General features: G+C 54.0%; 6 protein-coding genes across 6 annotated transcripts; 2 read left to right on the top strand and 4 right to left on the bottom strand.

Annotated features, from left to right (window-relative positions):
• Window positions 1-537: 537 nt before the first annotated feature.
• On the top strand, window positions 538-3,015 carry ATEG_06043 (uncharacterized protein; the record flags this gene model as incomplete). The annotated part of the gene is made up of 7 exons (XM_001215221.1): window positions 538-1,426; window positions 1,599-1,655; window positions 1,831-1,944; window positions 1,997-2,364; window positions 2,409-2,487; window positions 2,534-2,621; window positions 2,712-3,015. The coding sequence occupies 7 exons, from the start codon at window positions 538-540 to the stop codon at window positions 3,013-3,015; spliced, it is 1,899 nt and encodes a 632-aa protein (XP_001215221.1).
• An 815-nt stretch (window positions 3,016-3,830) lies between these two features.
• ATEG_06042 (putative C6 transcription factor) lies at window positions 3,831-4,652 on the bottom strand (the record flags this gene model as incomplete). Its single annotated transcript, XM_001215220.1, has 1 exon — window positions 3,831-4,652. One exon carries the CDS (start codon window positions 4,650-4,652, stop codon window positions 3,831-3,833), a length of 822 nt encoding a protein of 273 aa, XP_001215220.1.
• Window positions 4,653-4,996: 344 nt separating this feature from the next.
• ATEG_06041 (DUF967 domain protein) lies at window positions 4,997-5,616 on the top strand (the record flags this gene model as incomplete). The annotated part of the gene is made up of 2 exons (XM_001215219.1): window positions 4,997-5,032; window positions 5,077-5,616. 2 exons carry the CDS (start codon window positions 4,997-4,999, stop codon window positions 5,614-5,616), a joined length of 576 nt encoding a protein of 191 aa, XP_001215219.1.
• Window positions 5,617-5,812: 196 nt separating this feature from the next.
• On the bottom strand, window positions 5,813-7,989 carry bipA (Hsp70 family ATPase KAR2; the record flags this gene model as incomplete). The annotated part of the gene is made up of 4 exons (XM_001215218.1): window positions 5,813-6,378; window positions 6,432-7,537; window positions 7,591-7,786; window positions 7,839-7,989. 4 exons carry the CDS (start codon window positions 7,987-7,989, stop codon window positions 5,813-5,815), a joined length of 2,019 nt encoding a protein of 672 aa, XP_001215218.1.
• Window positions 7,990-9,196: 1,207 nt separating this feature from the next.
• On the bottom strand, window positions 9,197-10,779 carry ATEG_06039 (uncharacterized protein; the record flags this gene model as incomplete). Its single annotated transcript, XM_001215217.1, has 4 exons — window positions 9,197-9,962; window positions 10,021-10,133; window positions 10,223-10,444; window positions 10,525-10,779. The coding sequence occupies 4 exons, from the start codon at window positions 10,777-10,779 to the stop codon at window positions 9,197-9,199; spliced, it is 1,356 nt and encodes a 451-aa protein (XP_001215217.1).
• Window positions 10,780-11,157: 378 nt separating this feature from the next.
• On the bottom strand, window positions 11,158-13,923 carry ATEG_06038 (putative translation elongation factor EF-1 subunit; the record flags this gene model as incomplete). Its single annotated transcript, XM_001215216.1, has 5 exons — window positions 11,158-12,365; window positions 12,418-12,600; window positions 12,649-13,398; window positions 13,562-13,627; window positions 13,695-13,923. 5 exons carry the CDS (start codon window positions 13,921-13,923, stop codon window positions 11,158-11,160), a joined length of 2,436 nt encoding a protein of 811 aa, XP_001215216.1.
• Between the last annotated feature and the right edge of the window lie 425 nt (window positions 13,924-14,348).

Below are 14,348 nucleotides of genomic sequence, written 5' to 3'. Positions count from 1 at the left end.
GAGGAGTAGAATGAGACAGAGATGCTGTGATTCAGAGTCGTATACGAGTGCCCCGCAGTGAGATGGATTACTCAGTTGACATTATGTATAACTACATGTCAGCTATCCACTGTTATCCACAATATCCAGACGATCATCTCTTTCATTGATCTACAGAGTACCTAGGTAGTGACCAGGGGCTTTAGCAGTCACCGGAGAAACGGGGAATTAGTATAACTTCAACTCGGAGAATTAAGTATACGACGATGTATACAGGCTGCCTCGAAATCATTGAGCCAACCACACTCAGTTGAAAAACACTGTAATATGCATCTTGCATGTTTGTAAGATTGCATCTTGCGATTTGACTATGGGTCGCTGTACCATGAGAGTTGGGAATGTGTTCATCTCTGGTCACGAAATTTCTTAGCTGGTACCTAGGTAGAAACACTCGTAAATAACCTACTAGTAGGATTTGGCTCGTATCAAGCTTCCACGCGAAATTCTGCTGGTCCCAAGTTTCTTCCCGTACTCCGACACAATCATCTATCCTACACAATGGGTGGCTTCTTGGCCATCGCCCGTTATTTGTATCTAAAAGTTCTCGTCACCTTTTCGCGCCTCCTCATTAAACTCCTCACTGTGTCGCCAACTCCGAGACCTGACGACCTCTTACAAGTCCCCTCTCGCAACAAGCACCGCACCATCAAAGTCCATGTTTATAAGCCACACGTCAAAGATGCTGAAAGCGTAAAGCCCGTTCCCGTTCTAATCAACTTATGTGGCACCGGACTCGCCATCCCTTTCCACGGTCTTGACGACGATTTCTGCCGATTTATTGCCCGGACCACAGGCTACGTGGTGCTTGATATCGACTACTCTCTCGCTCCCGAGTCCCCATTCCCTGCGGCTCTTCACGATGTCGAGGACACCGTACACTATGTGCTTGACCACCCGGAGGAGTACCAGACTTCCCAAATCTCTGTATCCGGGTTCTCATCGGGCGGCACTCTCGCGCTGGCGGCCTCAACGACACTGCCCCGCGGAACGTTCCAATCTCTTATCGCGTTCTATCCTGCGGCGGACCTTTCCCAAGACCCAAGTCTGAGGAAAGCTCCAGTACCGGGCGGAAAGGACCGCTCGCCCTTCTGGACGAGGATCTTCCGAGAATCGTATATCAGGGGAATGGATCCTCGCGATCCCAGAATCTCTCCCGCGTTTGCCGATACGTCCAGATTCCCGGCCAACATGCTGTTCGTTACGGGCGAGTTGGACGCTTCGGCGGTGGAAGCGGAAGAGTTGGCTGAGAGAGCAAAAAACGACGGGCACGCTGACGGCAGGGAGGTCATCATTCGGAGGATGAAGGGCTGCGGGCATGCGTTTGACAAGAAACGCACCGGTGAAATCGTGGTTTTGGCCAGAAAGGAGGCCTATGAACTCGTTGCCAGTATGTTGAGGAAGGTCAGCAAGTCGGCATCTAAGTAGCATTTAATTTAGACTGTGTTGGATTTACAAGTAGTACGTTTCTGATGTCATTATTCGAATGAGATGTTCACTGCTCCTCGATAGGGAGAGTAACAAGAGGTATCATTTAGGACTTACTCTGTACTGTAATATAGTGAAAATCCTCAATAGCGTTGGTCACGGCCAATTCGAGAAAACCTGTAACACCAGCTGTATGGCCAATCGGAGAATTGTGATAATTCTCCATGCTCCTCATCACGAGATACCCCCATCTCAGTATACTTATACCTCCATGTCAACCACCGTTCAACACGACACAGACACAATCATCACAATCAATCACCATGGTCGAAGTCCCTCTGAGCACCCCCTCTACCCAAACCGTAGCCCTCATCACCGAGCTTGGCGGCAACGTCGAGTTCCGCGAGGGATATCCCGTGCCTACCCCAGGACAGAACGAAGTCCTCGCCAAGGTGCTCTACACCGGTGTCTGTCAGAGTGGTGAGTACCTCCCCCTTCCCCGCTCAGGCGCATACACATATTGATATGCTAGACCTCCACACCAAAAACGGCACCGCAGCCGGCCCAGACGGCCACCCCATCACGCAGATCAAACTCCCCCACGTCGGCGGCCACGAAGGTGTCGGCCGCATCGTCGCCCTGGGTCCAGGCTGTGGCTCTGATCTGCACGTCGGCGGGCTGGTGGGCATCCGATTCTCGAGTCGTATCTGTCGCCGATGCGAGTTCTGTCTTGCTGGAACAGAGCAGTACTGCGTGAAGAGCACAAACCATCTGCACCATGAGGACGGCAGTTTCCAGGAATACATCGCGCTTGACGCGGACTATCTGACGATTCTGCCGGATGATGTTGATCCTGCCGTAATCGGGCCGGTGCTGTGTGCAGGCGTCACGGCGTACAAGGTGAGTTTGCTCGCCCAAGGAAGAACGTAACTAACAATCGCAAGGCAGTTTTAAACGCCAACATCCGCGCAGGCAACTGGCTCGTCGTAGTAGGTGCAGGTGGCGGGCTCGGCCATCTAGCCGGTAAGTTGGGCTACCCTTTGCGCCCCGTGCTATGCTCACATCCCAGTGCAATATGCCAAAGCGCAGGGCGCACTGGTCATTGGCGTCGACGCCAGCGACAAACGCGACTTCATCCTCGGTCTGGGAGCTACCGAGTTCATCGACTTCACCTCGACAGATCCCGTGCAGCGCGTGCAGGAGATCACGGGGCTGGGCGCGCACGCGGTGGTCGTGACGGCTGGTAGTGCACGGGCGTTCGCGCATGCGTGCGATATGCTCCGCGTCGGGGGGACGCTGAGCTGTGTGGGGATTCCGCCGGGTCGCCCGGTGCTGGAGACGCCCATCTGCACGATCGTGATCAAGGGATTACGAATCAGTGGTAATCTGGTTGGGTCGCTGAAAGAGTGTATGGAGGCGGTGGATCTGGTGCGACGCGGTGTGGTCAAGCCAGAAATCAAGGTGCGCGCGTTTAGAGAATTGCCGCAGGTGTATGAGGAGATGGAGAAGGGAGATATCGCTGGCAGGATTGTACTCAAGGTTGCGGAATAGTCAAGTGGCAGGTTAAGCGTCGCATGGCAGGTCTAGGTACTCTTCAATTGGGCTTTGCTCCTCTGATCTCTCTTCGCTGGGTGCCACGGTTAGTAGTCGTGCAGGTGCTTTGACCAGTGCCTCAGCAGTCTTCGTATGCAGAATGGACTTGAGAAGGGGGTCCTGGTCCAGGAACGGGACCAGACGCTGGTACAACGCGTGGAGAAAGTCCTGCGAACGGAGCTGGAAGGTTTCCCCAGATGGCGCAGACGTATACAAGACCGTGTCGGCGAGGGAGTTCGCAACCTCGAAGCACTTCAACAGCTACATAGCCAATATTTAGCCTGCATTCCTTTACCGGTCAATCAACTCACCTGGTCCCGTCCTAGCGGCAACAGATCCGACTGCGTAAACCCCTTCAGAGAGACGAGTAGATCACGACTGACGACCGCCGGAAATCGAAAGGTCATCAACTCGACATACGCCGTCGACGACAACAGATGGCGGGAGAGTGCCTCTTGCCAAATTATCGTACGCATCCACTCCTTCGTGATGCAATAGTCGGCCATGCGCGTCGACGCGCGATCACCCTCTCCCTGCTGCAGCGACAGCACGGACAGAGCCTCCTCGGTCTCGGCCAGACTGACGGCTGATACGTCGCTGCCACCGCTGCGGCTCACGGCGATCGCATCAAACGCAGCGAATAGTCGTGCCAGCTCGACGAGTCCCTGTACGTGGACATTCGGCGGACCCCTCCGACCGGTCGCATCTGGCCAACGAGTCGGAGTCGCGAACGACGGCGCCAGGCCGAGATGCATAGCGTACCCTCTGCCCCATTAGCCCAGCCGTCCAGTAGAACCTGACATCGCAAAATATACGCACCTTTCCGACACCCACAGTAGCGTGAACAAGACCTCCCGATTGACAATCACATCATCGCCACAAGCCTCATCCCCGTCCACCGTCTCATCGAGTCGCAGGATACGCGCGCCCGAGAGCGCCTCCTGGATGAACATCATGGCCGCATTGCGCCGGTTGATCTTCGCATGATACACATGCAGGAAGAACGACACGAGCACGCTGCTCGCGTCGAGATTCTCACGGTAGTTACTCGCTTCGCGCACGCGCATGCTTTCCCCAGCTAGGACCGTACTGTCCACTGGCCCGTCGGCATCTTCCACCGGCACCATTTGCAGCTGCGCCATCGTCGCAGCACAGAGCGCGGCTGCAAGGGCATACGTGCGGCGGTCCAGCGTCTCACTCGGACGATTCTCCAACCGCGACAGCAACGCTTCCGCGTTCACCACGGGCCAGACGCTAAACGATGCGTCGCGATACCGCCGCACCACGGCGACCAGCACCGACGACGCGACCGTCGAACGGGTTGGTGCATCTGCCCGCGAAGAAGCAGGCTCTGCAGTTCTAGCAACACGAGTCGATGACTCTTCAGCGGGCGACCGCCGTCGCATCCGACCGGCATTGTTCTCGGACGCCGCGACGCGCCGGATCTTGGGGCCCCGTCGCCGGGCCGGCTTGAGGTACGTGCAGGGGACCTGTTTCGGGCCGCTGGAGCACGTATTGCAGGGCCAGGCGCCACTGCATTTGACCTTTCGGGCGATGCATTCATCGCAGGCGCGTTTTGTGAGGGGTGGGCGCATTCTGGGGTAGATTCAATGTGGTGAGGGAGCATGTCAACGAGGAGGGCCGAGGAGAAGTATGTCGCATCGTGAGGGGAAGAGGGGTCTGCAGGTCCACAGACAACACCTCCGAGCTGACTGTCGTAGACTCCTCCATCGTGGATAATCGTACCTTACTCCTCTATAATACTCCGCAGTATACTCCGTATGTCCATGGAGAGGGATGGAAATGGAAACGGACCACCGGTGGGTCGACGTCATGATCTCCACCCATAATTAAACGAGTCTCTTCAGTCTGTCATCTTCCACCTCACCATCTTCTCTACTCCCTCACAGTCTATATACCCGTTAGGAAGAGAACCACCATGGAAGACAAGCCCCTCGCCGCCGCCAGCACGGATGTATGTCTCCGCCCCAGTTCCAACATCTCATACTAACCCTCTAGCCCCGCGATCTCGCGGCCCAGGAATCCTCCGCCGCCGTTATCTTCCCCTCCTTCACCTCCAACACCGCCTGGTCTCTCGGTCTGGCCCTGCGCAATCGCATTCTCTCACTGCCGCCGGATCAGCGCAAGCCCGCGCTCATCTCCATCACCCTGACCGGGGGCTCTGAGCCCCACGTCGTCTTCCAGTGTGCCACCGAGCCCGGCACCATGGCCGACAATGAGATCTGGGTGCGCCGCAAGCGCAACACCGTGCTGCGCTGGGGCGTCTCTAGCTGGTTGATGCGCAATAAGATGCTGACCAGCACGGGCCTGGGTCCTAACGAGGTCGAGGCAGCGCTGGTGCGCAAGTTCGCTCTCACCAGTACCGGGGGTGGGGGTGCGGCCGACGACTATGCCATCCATGGCGGAGGTTTCCCTGTCCGCGTCAAGGGCGTGGATGGTGTGGTGGGTGTGATTGTTGTGAGTGGATTGAAGCAGGAGGATGACCACCAGGTGATTGTCGAGGTGGTGCAGGACTTTATCAAGAATGGTCAACAATAAACAATTGTATACGATTGCATATCAAGTGAAGCTACATTCAATGCATGACTACACTGTATGGTATACACATGATGCGTGCGTGTATTTTGAACTAGAAATATTCAAGGTATCAAACAGCCAGACAAGTCCAGCAATGCAACCAAAATGGGAATATAAAAATCACATGAATAAAACTCCGAAGTCCCTCTAAGTAATTTTACAGTTCATCATGGCCCATGGGCTCGTCATCCTCATCCGCCGGCGCAGAGCCATACAGCTTGCTGGTGATCGGGTAGGCGACGTTGGACAGCTGCTCGCGCTGCTCCTCGAAGTCCTCCGTGGTGGCAGTAGCCGCGTTGTCATCCAGCCAGTCCATCACCTCCTTGACGGCATCCAGGATGGACTGCTTGTCGTCCTCGTCGATCTGGCCGCCGAGGCCGTTCTCGTCGTTGACCTGGTTCTTCAGGCTGAAGGCATAGTTCTCCAGCGAGTTGCGGGCCTCAATCTTGGCCTTGATCGCCTTGTCCTCCTCGGCGAACTGCTCCGCCTCGGCCACCATACGCTCAATTTCCTCCTGGGACAGACGGCCCTTGTCGTTGGTGATAGTAATAGACTCGGCCTTACCAGTGCCCTTGTCACTGGCGCCGACCTTCAGGATACCGTTGGCGTCCAGCTCGAAGGACACCTCAATCTGGGGAACACCACGGGGCGCGGGAGGAATGCCGGTAAGTTCGAACTTGCCAAGCAGGTTGTTGTCCTTGGTCAGAGAACGCTCACCCTCGACTGCGATGCTGTTAGCAATGGTCATAGCCACAGAGCAAAGTTGGAAAACTTACAAACTTGAATGAGGACGGTGGGCTGGTTATCAGCGGCGGTAGAGAAGATCTGAGACTTGCGGGTAGGAACCACAGTGTTACGGGGGATGAGCTTGGTCATCACACCACCAGTGGTCTCGATACCGAGGGTAAGAGGGTTGACGTCCATCAGGACGAGATCGCCGGTACCCTCCTCGCCGGAAAGGACACCACCCTGAACGGCAGCACCGAAAGCGACGGCCTCATCAGGGTTGATACCCTTGCTGGCCTTCTTGCCACCGAAGAACTCCTCCAGGAGAGCCTGGACCTTGGGAATACGGGTAGAACCACCGACCAGGACAATGTCGTTGACCTCGGACTTCTTGACCTTGGCGTCCTTGAGCACCTGCTCAACGGGCTTGAGAGTCTTCTTGAACAGATCCATGTTCAGCTCTTCGAACTTGGCGCGAGTCAGAGTCTCCGAGAAGTCCTTGCCGTCGTGGAAGGCCTCGATTTCAATGCGGGTGGACATCTGGGAAGACAGAGTACGCTTGGCCTTCTCAACCTCGCGCTTCAGCTTACCCATGGCCTTGAGGTCCTTGGTGATATCGACGTTGTTCTTCTTGTTGTACTGCTTGACGAAGTAGTCCATGACACGGTGGTCAAAGTCCTCACCACCAAGGTGAGTGTCACCAGCGGTAGCCAGGACCTCGAAAACGCCGTTATCGATAGACAGAAGAGACACATCGAAAGTACCACCACCAAGATCGTAGACGATGACCTGGCGCTCATCACCGGTCTTGTCCAAACCATAGGCGATAGCGGCGGCGGTGGGCTCGTTCACAACACGAAGGACGTTAAGACCGGCAATGGTACCGGCGTCCTTGGTGGCCTGGCGCTGAGCGTCGTTGAAATAGGCGGGAACGGTGACAACAGCGTGGGTGACCTTCTTGCCCAGGTAGCCCTCGGCGACCTCCTTCATCTTGCCGAGAACCATGGCGGAGACCTCCTCGGGGGTGAGGGTCTTGGGCTCCTTGTTGACTTCGACCTTAACGACGGGCTTGCCATCCTTGTTGACGATCTTGAAGGGGAAGTTCTTGGCGTCGCGCTGGACATCCTTGTCATCGAACTTGCGACCGATCAGACGCCTAGAAGGGTTAGTCAATTGCCTCGTATCGGGCCTCAGACCAGGGGTACTCACTTAATGTCGAAAATGGTGCGCTTGGGGTTCGCGGCGTACTGGTTCTTAGCGGCGTCACCGACCAACCGCTCCTCATCAGTGAAGGCGACGTAGGAGGGAGTGATACGGTTTCCTTGGTCGTTGGCGAGAATTTCCACCTTTCCGTTCTGCATCACACCGACACAACTGTAGGTAGTTCCCAGATCGATACCGACGACTGCAGTTCATTAGTATACACTGTCTCCTTGGGAGACTGGCTGTAAACGTACCAGTTCCATAATCATCCTGAACCGAGCTCTCCTCGGCGTGGGCGGTTCCGAAAAAGGCCAGAGGCGCAATGAACACCAAAAGAAGGTAGAAGATGGTGGTCCAAGCCGTGAAGGGCTTAGCCGCACCGTTGCGGCTTGTTAGACGCGCCATTGGGAATATGTGTCGTGGAATCCGTTCTCAGGACACGAGCACCTCGACGCGAAGAAGTAGCGAAACCGAAACAAATCGACCTCGGGGAAGGAGATTGGGGGAGGAGAGGAAAGGGGAGGAAAGAAGAAAAAACAAGAGAAGATGAAACCCAACCGCGGTAAGGAGAATGGGCGGAGGCGAAGGGAGGCGACGAGGAGAGGAAGGGAAGCAAATGATGGAGGAGCAGAAGAAAGGGCTTCTTTTGTATTGGGTCGCCGTCAACTGCGGCCAGCATGGCCTTTTCCCTGATGGTTTATTTCTTGCGCTTCTATTGGTGGCTTTTCTCACCGCTGGGACCCTTCTGCCGGCAAATTCCCCGGGCGTTCGTTGGTGGAGCTCTGGGCGGTCTTATGTAATGGAACCGTCTCGAAGGGGTTAGAACCGTCTTCATAGCTGACTCATGCTTCATTAAGTTGCCTTTATTCACTGCGTGTACTTTCTTTAACTTCAAATACTTCTCATATTGCGAGTTGCTCTCCGGATGTGTGTGCTGGTTTGTTAGGTATTCCAGTTCTGTATAATATCTCTATTGGGAATATACCATTGACCTTGTATGGTACAACTAACTACCGAGGAACGGTGGCGTTTGTGATGCTACTAGACTATGACTCCTCATGCGGCAAATTGACACCTGTCACATCCTGATTCCGCATCATTCTCCTACCTTGTATGAGCTATATTGGAAGTACTCCGGAGCAGGTGGCCATTCGACTTCATGACACGTGGCTACAACATCTTCGACTGTATGAGTATGGTAGCTCCATATATCTATAGATCTACTTAATCACTACCTTGTACTGACCTATCGGCTCAGATTACCGACTGAATGTGTGTTGTGGAGGTTCCTCGATTTACTTGGTTACTGTGTACCAATATAACTAAAACAGGCACTCCTGTGTTTGACTGTATTCTCCTGTAGAAGATTTTCGGAAGACACTGTGTTCGCCGTCACACAGATTGCAAAGACAGTGGCGCGCATCAGATAAAATCTCACTGCACCGAACTAGACCCCTTTAGTTCAATCGATTGTACAGCCAGAGACTCTCAAGACCAACATATGCCTCGTGGCATCAGAAGCACTCTCCCGCCGATCATCAAAGTGGACATTATCAGACCCACAGCATCTAGAACAGTCCTTTATAGAACGTAAGAAGTGACCTTTGCGCGATTAGGAAATCGGAGAGGTGCAGTTTGGATCGACGGAATCCAACGCTTGTAGGAGACTGTGAGCAGTGCGAAATTCACCCGTCCAGCAGCCTTCAATAATCGCACCGAGCCAGATATCCTGTGTACTCGGTAGAGTCTTCCGGTCTGGCCAATAGGCTCGGCCGTCGGTGGGCAAGTTGTCCTTGAAGAGATCGACTTTACACCTGCTGCCCGTCATGACTTCATACATCACCGCTCCAAGGAGGCCAATATCGATTTGAGTGGTGAATCCCTTGTCATCCGCGGTCTCCATATCGGTCTCCAATGGAAGGAGAGACGCCTCTGAGAAATCGCACATCTTAATGGATATATGGCAATCCAGAAGAAAATTCTGGGAAGAAATGTCTGCAACAAGAACACGTCTATCGTGAACGTAGCAAAGTATGCGGGCCATCTCATAGCACCATGCGAGTTGTAGCTGACGAGAAGGTCGGCACTTTGCCAGATAAGTCCGGAGGTCGCCGTTGGGCATATAAGCAAGTCTGGTGGCTTCGGTTGAGAAACCAAGACAACGGACAATGCCCGTGGAACGGTCATCTTCGAGGCTGTGCAAGCGACGGTAAACATCTTGTTCACGTCTAAGACTTTGGATGTTCACATCAACATCGTAGTCTGAGCTCCAAATACATCTTAATGGGGTTCTGACAGCCACGCCATCTTCGAGTAGCACTACTGCAGAGCTTCCATACCCGATCACCTGCTCCTGAGGAATTGGGTCACCTCGAATGCTGAGAAATGGAGAGGACATAAGGGAAGCGAAGAGAGGCAGTCAGTTTGTCAAGGTACATTGGAAGTGGTAAGGGGCTGGCATGGATTCCTGCAGTACAATCCCCTGTCATGTGATTCATCTGCTGCAATTGTTCCTCAACTTGCTTTCTTCGCTTGTTTGCATTAACAGTCTAACTATCATCCAGTGTATAGGGTATAATACATCTCTATCTCATACAATCAACCAAATACTCTACCCAATCCTCTGCTTCCTCCTCACCCACACCTCCTTATCCTCCGGATCCCCACCATCCTCCGGCGGATCTCTCAACTGCACCTCCCAGATCTTCAGCTTATAATTCCCACGGTCCGCCTGCCCGGAGAAGATATCAAAAGCCCACCCGTGCTTAGGACACGTGACGCCGGCGCTGAGCGTGATGCCAAAATCCTCAATATCGAATATCGTCCCCTGCGAGAGGGGGAACGACGAGTGAGGACATTGCTAGAGGATCAACCCGGTCAGATTATACTCTATCGCTGGGAGTTTTTTTTTTTTTTTTTTTTTATGCACTCGCAACTCACATGGTCAATCGCGTGCACCTTGCCCTTGTACCGGAACACGAGGACTTGGTCCTTCAGGTCCCCTGGAAGGTCGATGTCTGCTTCTACTGGGCACTGCGATCCCGCGCTGCTGTCGGTCTTGGGGATGCTGAAGGCTTTGCAGCGCGGTGCGATGCGGTAGTTGTCGTCGTTGTTGGGGCCGATATCGGGGAAGGCGGATATACGCCCGACGCGCTGCCAGGCGTCTCCGCGGGCTCGTCGCATGAAAGGGAACATTGTTTTATGGAGGGAGATCTCACGCGGAGATGATATAAATGGGATGACTGATAGAAGGTGCAGGTTCGTGCAGTCGGATAGGTGGTGTGTGAAAATTCTTGGCAGGTCCAACTTCCGAACCAAACTAGAGACGTCTCTATATATGGCCTATCCTAATGACAATATGGAATCAATGCTGTTATGTATAGGGAGGTATAGAAAACATCCAACCGAACGACAGTAAGTCAACTCCGTGGTCGACAGGTTGGGCTCGCGATGATTATATATACTACACTTGACAACCGTAATCAGGTCCTCCATAGACTCAGTTTAGTATATTCTATCCTGAAATCTATATACTCTACCAATGCATCGACTAAGCCGAAAATATGTACAGCCTTACTCCAATAACCCTGCGGCCACCGTATCCCCATTGGATCGTAACACAATCCGAGTAGGGGCTTCCAGCGGCACGGCTTGGTCCATCTCGACGACGACACGAGCCACGTTCCCCGGCGCAACGATCTTGGGCTTCTTTTTCACAACCACCCCAGAGCTCTTGTCGAGGGTAGCGACTAATTTGCTGATCCGGCCCGGCACATGCAACCGCCCGCGGTGGACGTCGACCATACTCGGCATGAGGTGCTCAAAGGCCAGAACCTTGGCGGTAAACGTGTTGATGTTGGCAATCGGCGCAGACGCACGGCAAATGACATCGCCGGATCGGAGATGGATAGGGTCGATGTTGGCGAGATTCAAGACCACGTTCTGGCCGGCCACGGCCCAGTCACTTGGCTCACCGTCCACTTCCAAGCTGCGGATAGTCGCCTTCTCGCCGCTGGGCATAGTCAAGATCTGATCGCCCATTTGCAAGCTGCCCGCGTCAATTCGGCCGGAGATCGAAAGGGGATTCTGTACGCTTCCACGGAAGACATCGCCGATTGTCATCCGGAGCGGCTTGTCGAGCGCATGCGTGTACGGCTCGGTAGCTTCCAGTTCCTCGATCAAAGTATTGCCCTTGTACCAGGAGACGTTGGGGTCTTCGCTTCGTCGAGTGACGTTATCGCCGCTGATACCAGAGCATGGCACGAAAGAGATGTTCTTCGCCTGGAACCCAGCCGTCGTCAAGAAAGCCGAGATCTGCTGTTCGATTTCTTCAAACCGATCCTTGTCCCACTGCACCGAATCCATCTTATTCACCGCGACAATTATCCGCTGAACACCCATACTTCGGACAAGCAGGGCGTGTTCCTTGGTCTGACCCCTCAGTCCCGATTCGAAGTTGCCCGTGCTCGAGTCAATAACAAGGACGGCGAAATCCGCCTGGCTCGCACCAGCAATCATATTGGGGACAAAATCACGATGTCCCGGCGCATCCACTATCGTAAAGACTGCCTTATCGGTCTCAAACTTGTTCATAGCGATATCAATGGTGACACCACGGGCCCGCTCCTCAGACCCTTGATCCAGCACCCAGGCGAGAGCAAACGAGCCCTTCCCGATCTTTTCGGCTTCGCGACGATATTTATCCAGAGTGCGAGAGTCGATTGCCTTCAGATCCGCCAGCAGGCGCCCCATGAGCGTACTCTTACCCGCGTCCACATGGCCTAATCGTACAATTAGCCCTGGTTCCTCTCTAAGACACAAGGATGAACCAACCAATGACCGCAAAATTCATAGCATTCTTCCGTTTGGATTTCTGATACTCAGACAAGACATCAAGGTTCTTGCTCTTGACGTTCACCTTTTCGGCCACATTCAAATTACTCATGCCACTTGCCAAATCGCCCTGGGCTTTTTTGTCACCCGTTGCTTTCGCAGCAGGCTGTTTCGACTTGAACCCTGCATGTCTATTAGGGAGGTCCTAGATTTTGCGCCGAATAGCCAAACCTTTTGCTGAGTTCTGTGCGTTCAACACGACATCGTCGGGGCTAGGGCCTGTGAAGTCAAACGGTTCAGCAAGGTCTTGTCCGTAGATTCGGATCAAATCAAGTGAGCTGGCGTAGAGGTGGCTGGGCTCGGTCATGCGCGGGCGTACTGAGTCTCCAACAATCGTGCTAGCAAACGTGGACGGCGGAGCGCGGATATTGCTAGGAGGAGTTTGCTCCAAATCCTTGCGATCGGCCACGCTCTTCGTCTGGTCGCCCACAGGTGCCTCCAGCGACACTGGCGGCGTTTGCGGCTCGGGCGACCTCTTCTTTGGCGACACAGAGGCACTACTAGGACGTGGTGACGCCTTGCCCAGTGATCGCAATGACTGCAGCGAATCCGATGACTTCGGTGTCCTGCCATTAGTCGCAAGCCGCTCCCGCAGCGACAGCGGAGCCCCCTTCTGCTCTGACGCCGATGAGTCCGACAGTTCGCTCTGCGGAGTCGAGGTCGCGCTTGCACTGGATGCCTTATCGCCTTCTTTCTTCTTCCGCGCTGCCGCCAATGCCGCGAGCTTGGACATTTTGCCGCCTGCTTCGGGGGCGCCGCCCAGGAGCCCGAGACGAGGGTAGAGAGGTTCGACGAGGATCTCCGCTTTCCGGTGCGGCGGCACGTTCAACCACGGCGAGTCGCGGAAGAATTCGGCTGCTGAGAAGTGCGCAGAGAGGGACGAGGGAGGAGGCGGAGCGAAGGGGAGAGGATATGCAGACACTGGCAACCCTGTTAGAACACATTGCGCTTCAATTCGGAGGTCAGTTTAGCTAGTCAAGCACAGCGAACGAGGATCATACTCACCACGACGACGACGAAGTATCTCGAGCCCAAGCACACCACGAGAGGTAATTAAGAGAGACTAAACAGGGATAATGCTTACCTTTAGCCTTCACCGGAGCAGGCGCAGCAGCGGTCTGCTTCTTCTGGAGCTCTTTCACTTTCTTGTCTAAACTCCAGCGTCAGCGATTGGCAGCTTAGTGATGTAAGAGAGTATAAGAAGCTAAAGAACTCACTGCGCAGGTAGTTAACCGTCTTGTCAACGTCGTTATAGTAGTAGTACAGCGAGTCCTGGACCTCTTCCCGAGTTGCGGTCACGGATGGCTCCCCCGTCCGCAGCTGGTTCAACACTTCCGTAGTGCATTCCTGGAGATATTCCAGTTCTTCAGGATCTTGCGAGTCGTATCCATCATCATCGTAGTCGTCATCGTCGTAGCTAATGTTCTTTACCCGGTGTCGCGACATGATGAGCTGGGCAAATGGACAATAGCGGGGTAGGAAGTGAGCGGCTCAGATGACAGGTGCGAGGCAGGTGGGGAAGAAGAGGAAGTTGAAGCAGACAACGAAGTATACCAAATCCTGCCGTAAACCTCTGAGCCAGTGATTGAAAAATGAAGGGTAGAGAGACGGGTGGGAAGAGGGAGAAGTGAAGGTGTTGAGGAAGTCGGAAAATGAACTCAAACCCACCACGTCATTCCCCGCTCTGACTTGGCAGAATCTATGAGTGCGAGGCATACTGGTACTGGACCTACTCCGTACAGACCATACTACATACTAGAGTCAACGAAGATCATTCTGAACTTCAATTCTCATTTCTAAAATAGGAAAGCTCTCTAAAGCCCAGCACGCAATCCCAATTCAACGATGCCACCACCAAAAGGTATCTCATC

Source organism: Aspergillus terreus, genomic scaffold (genome assembly GCF_000149615.1).
Source record: "Aspergillus terreus NIH2624 scaffold_8 genomic scaffold, whole genome shotgun sequence".
NCBI classification, from domain to species: Eukaryota; Fungi; Ascomycota; class Eurotiomycetes; order Eurotiales; family Aspergillaceae; genus Aspergillus; species Aspergillus terreus.
This window is presented reverse-complemented; position numbering and strand designations above follow the sequence as displayed.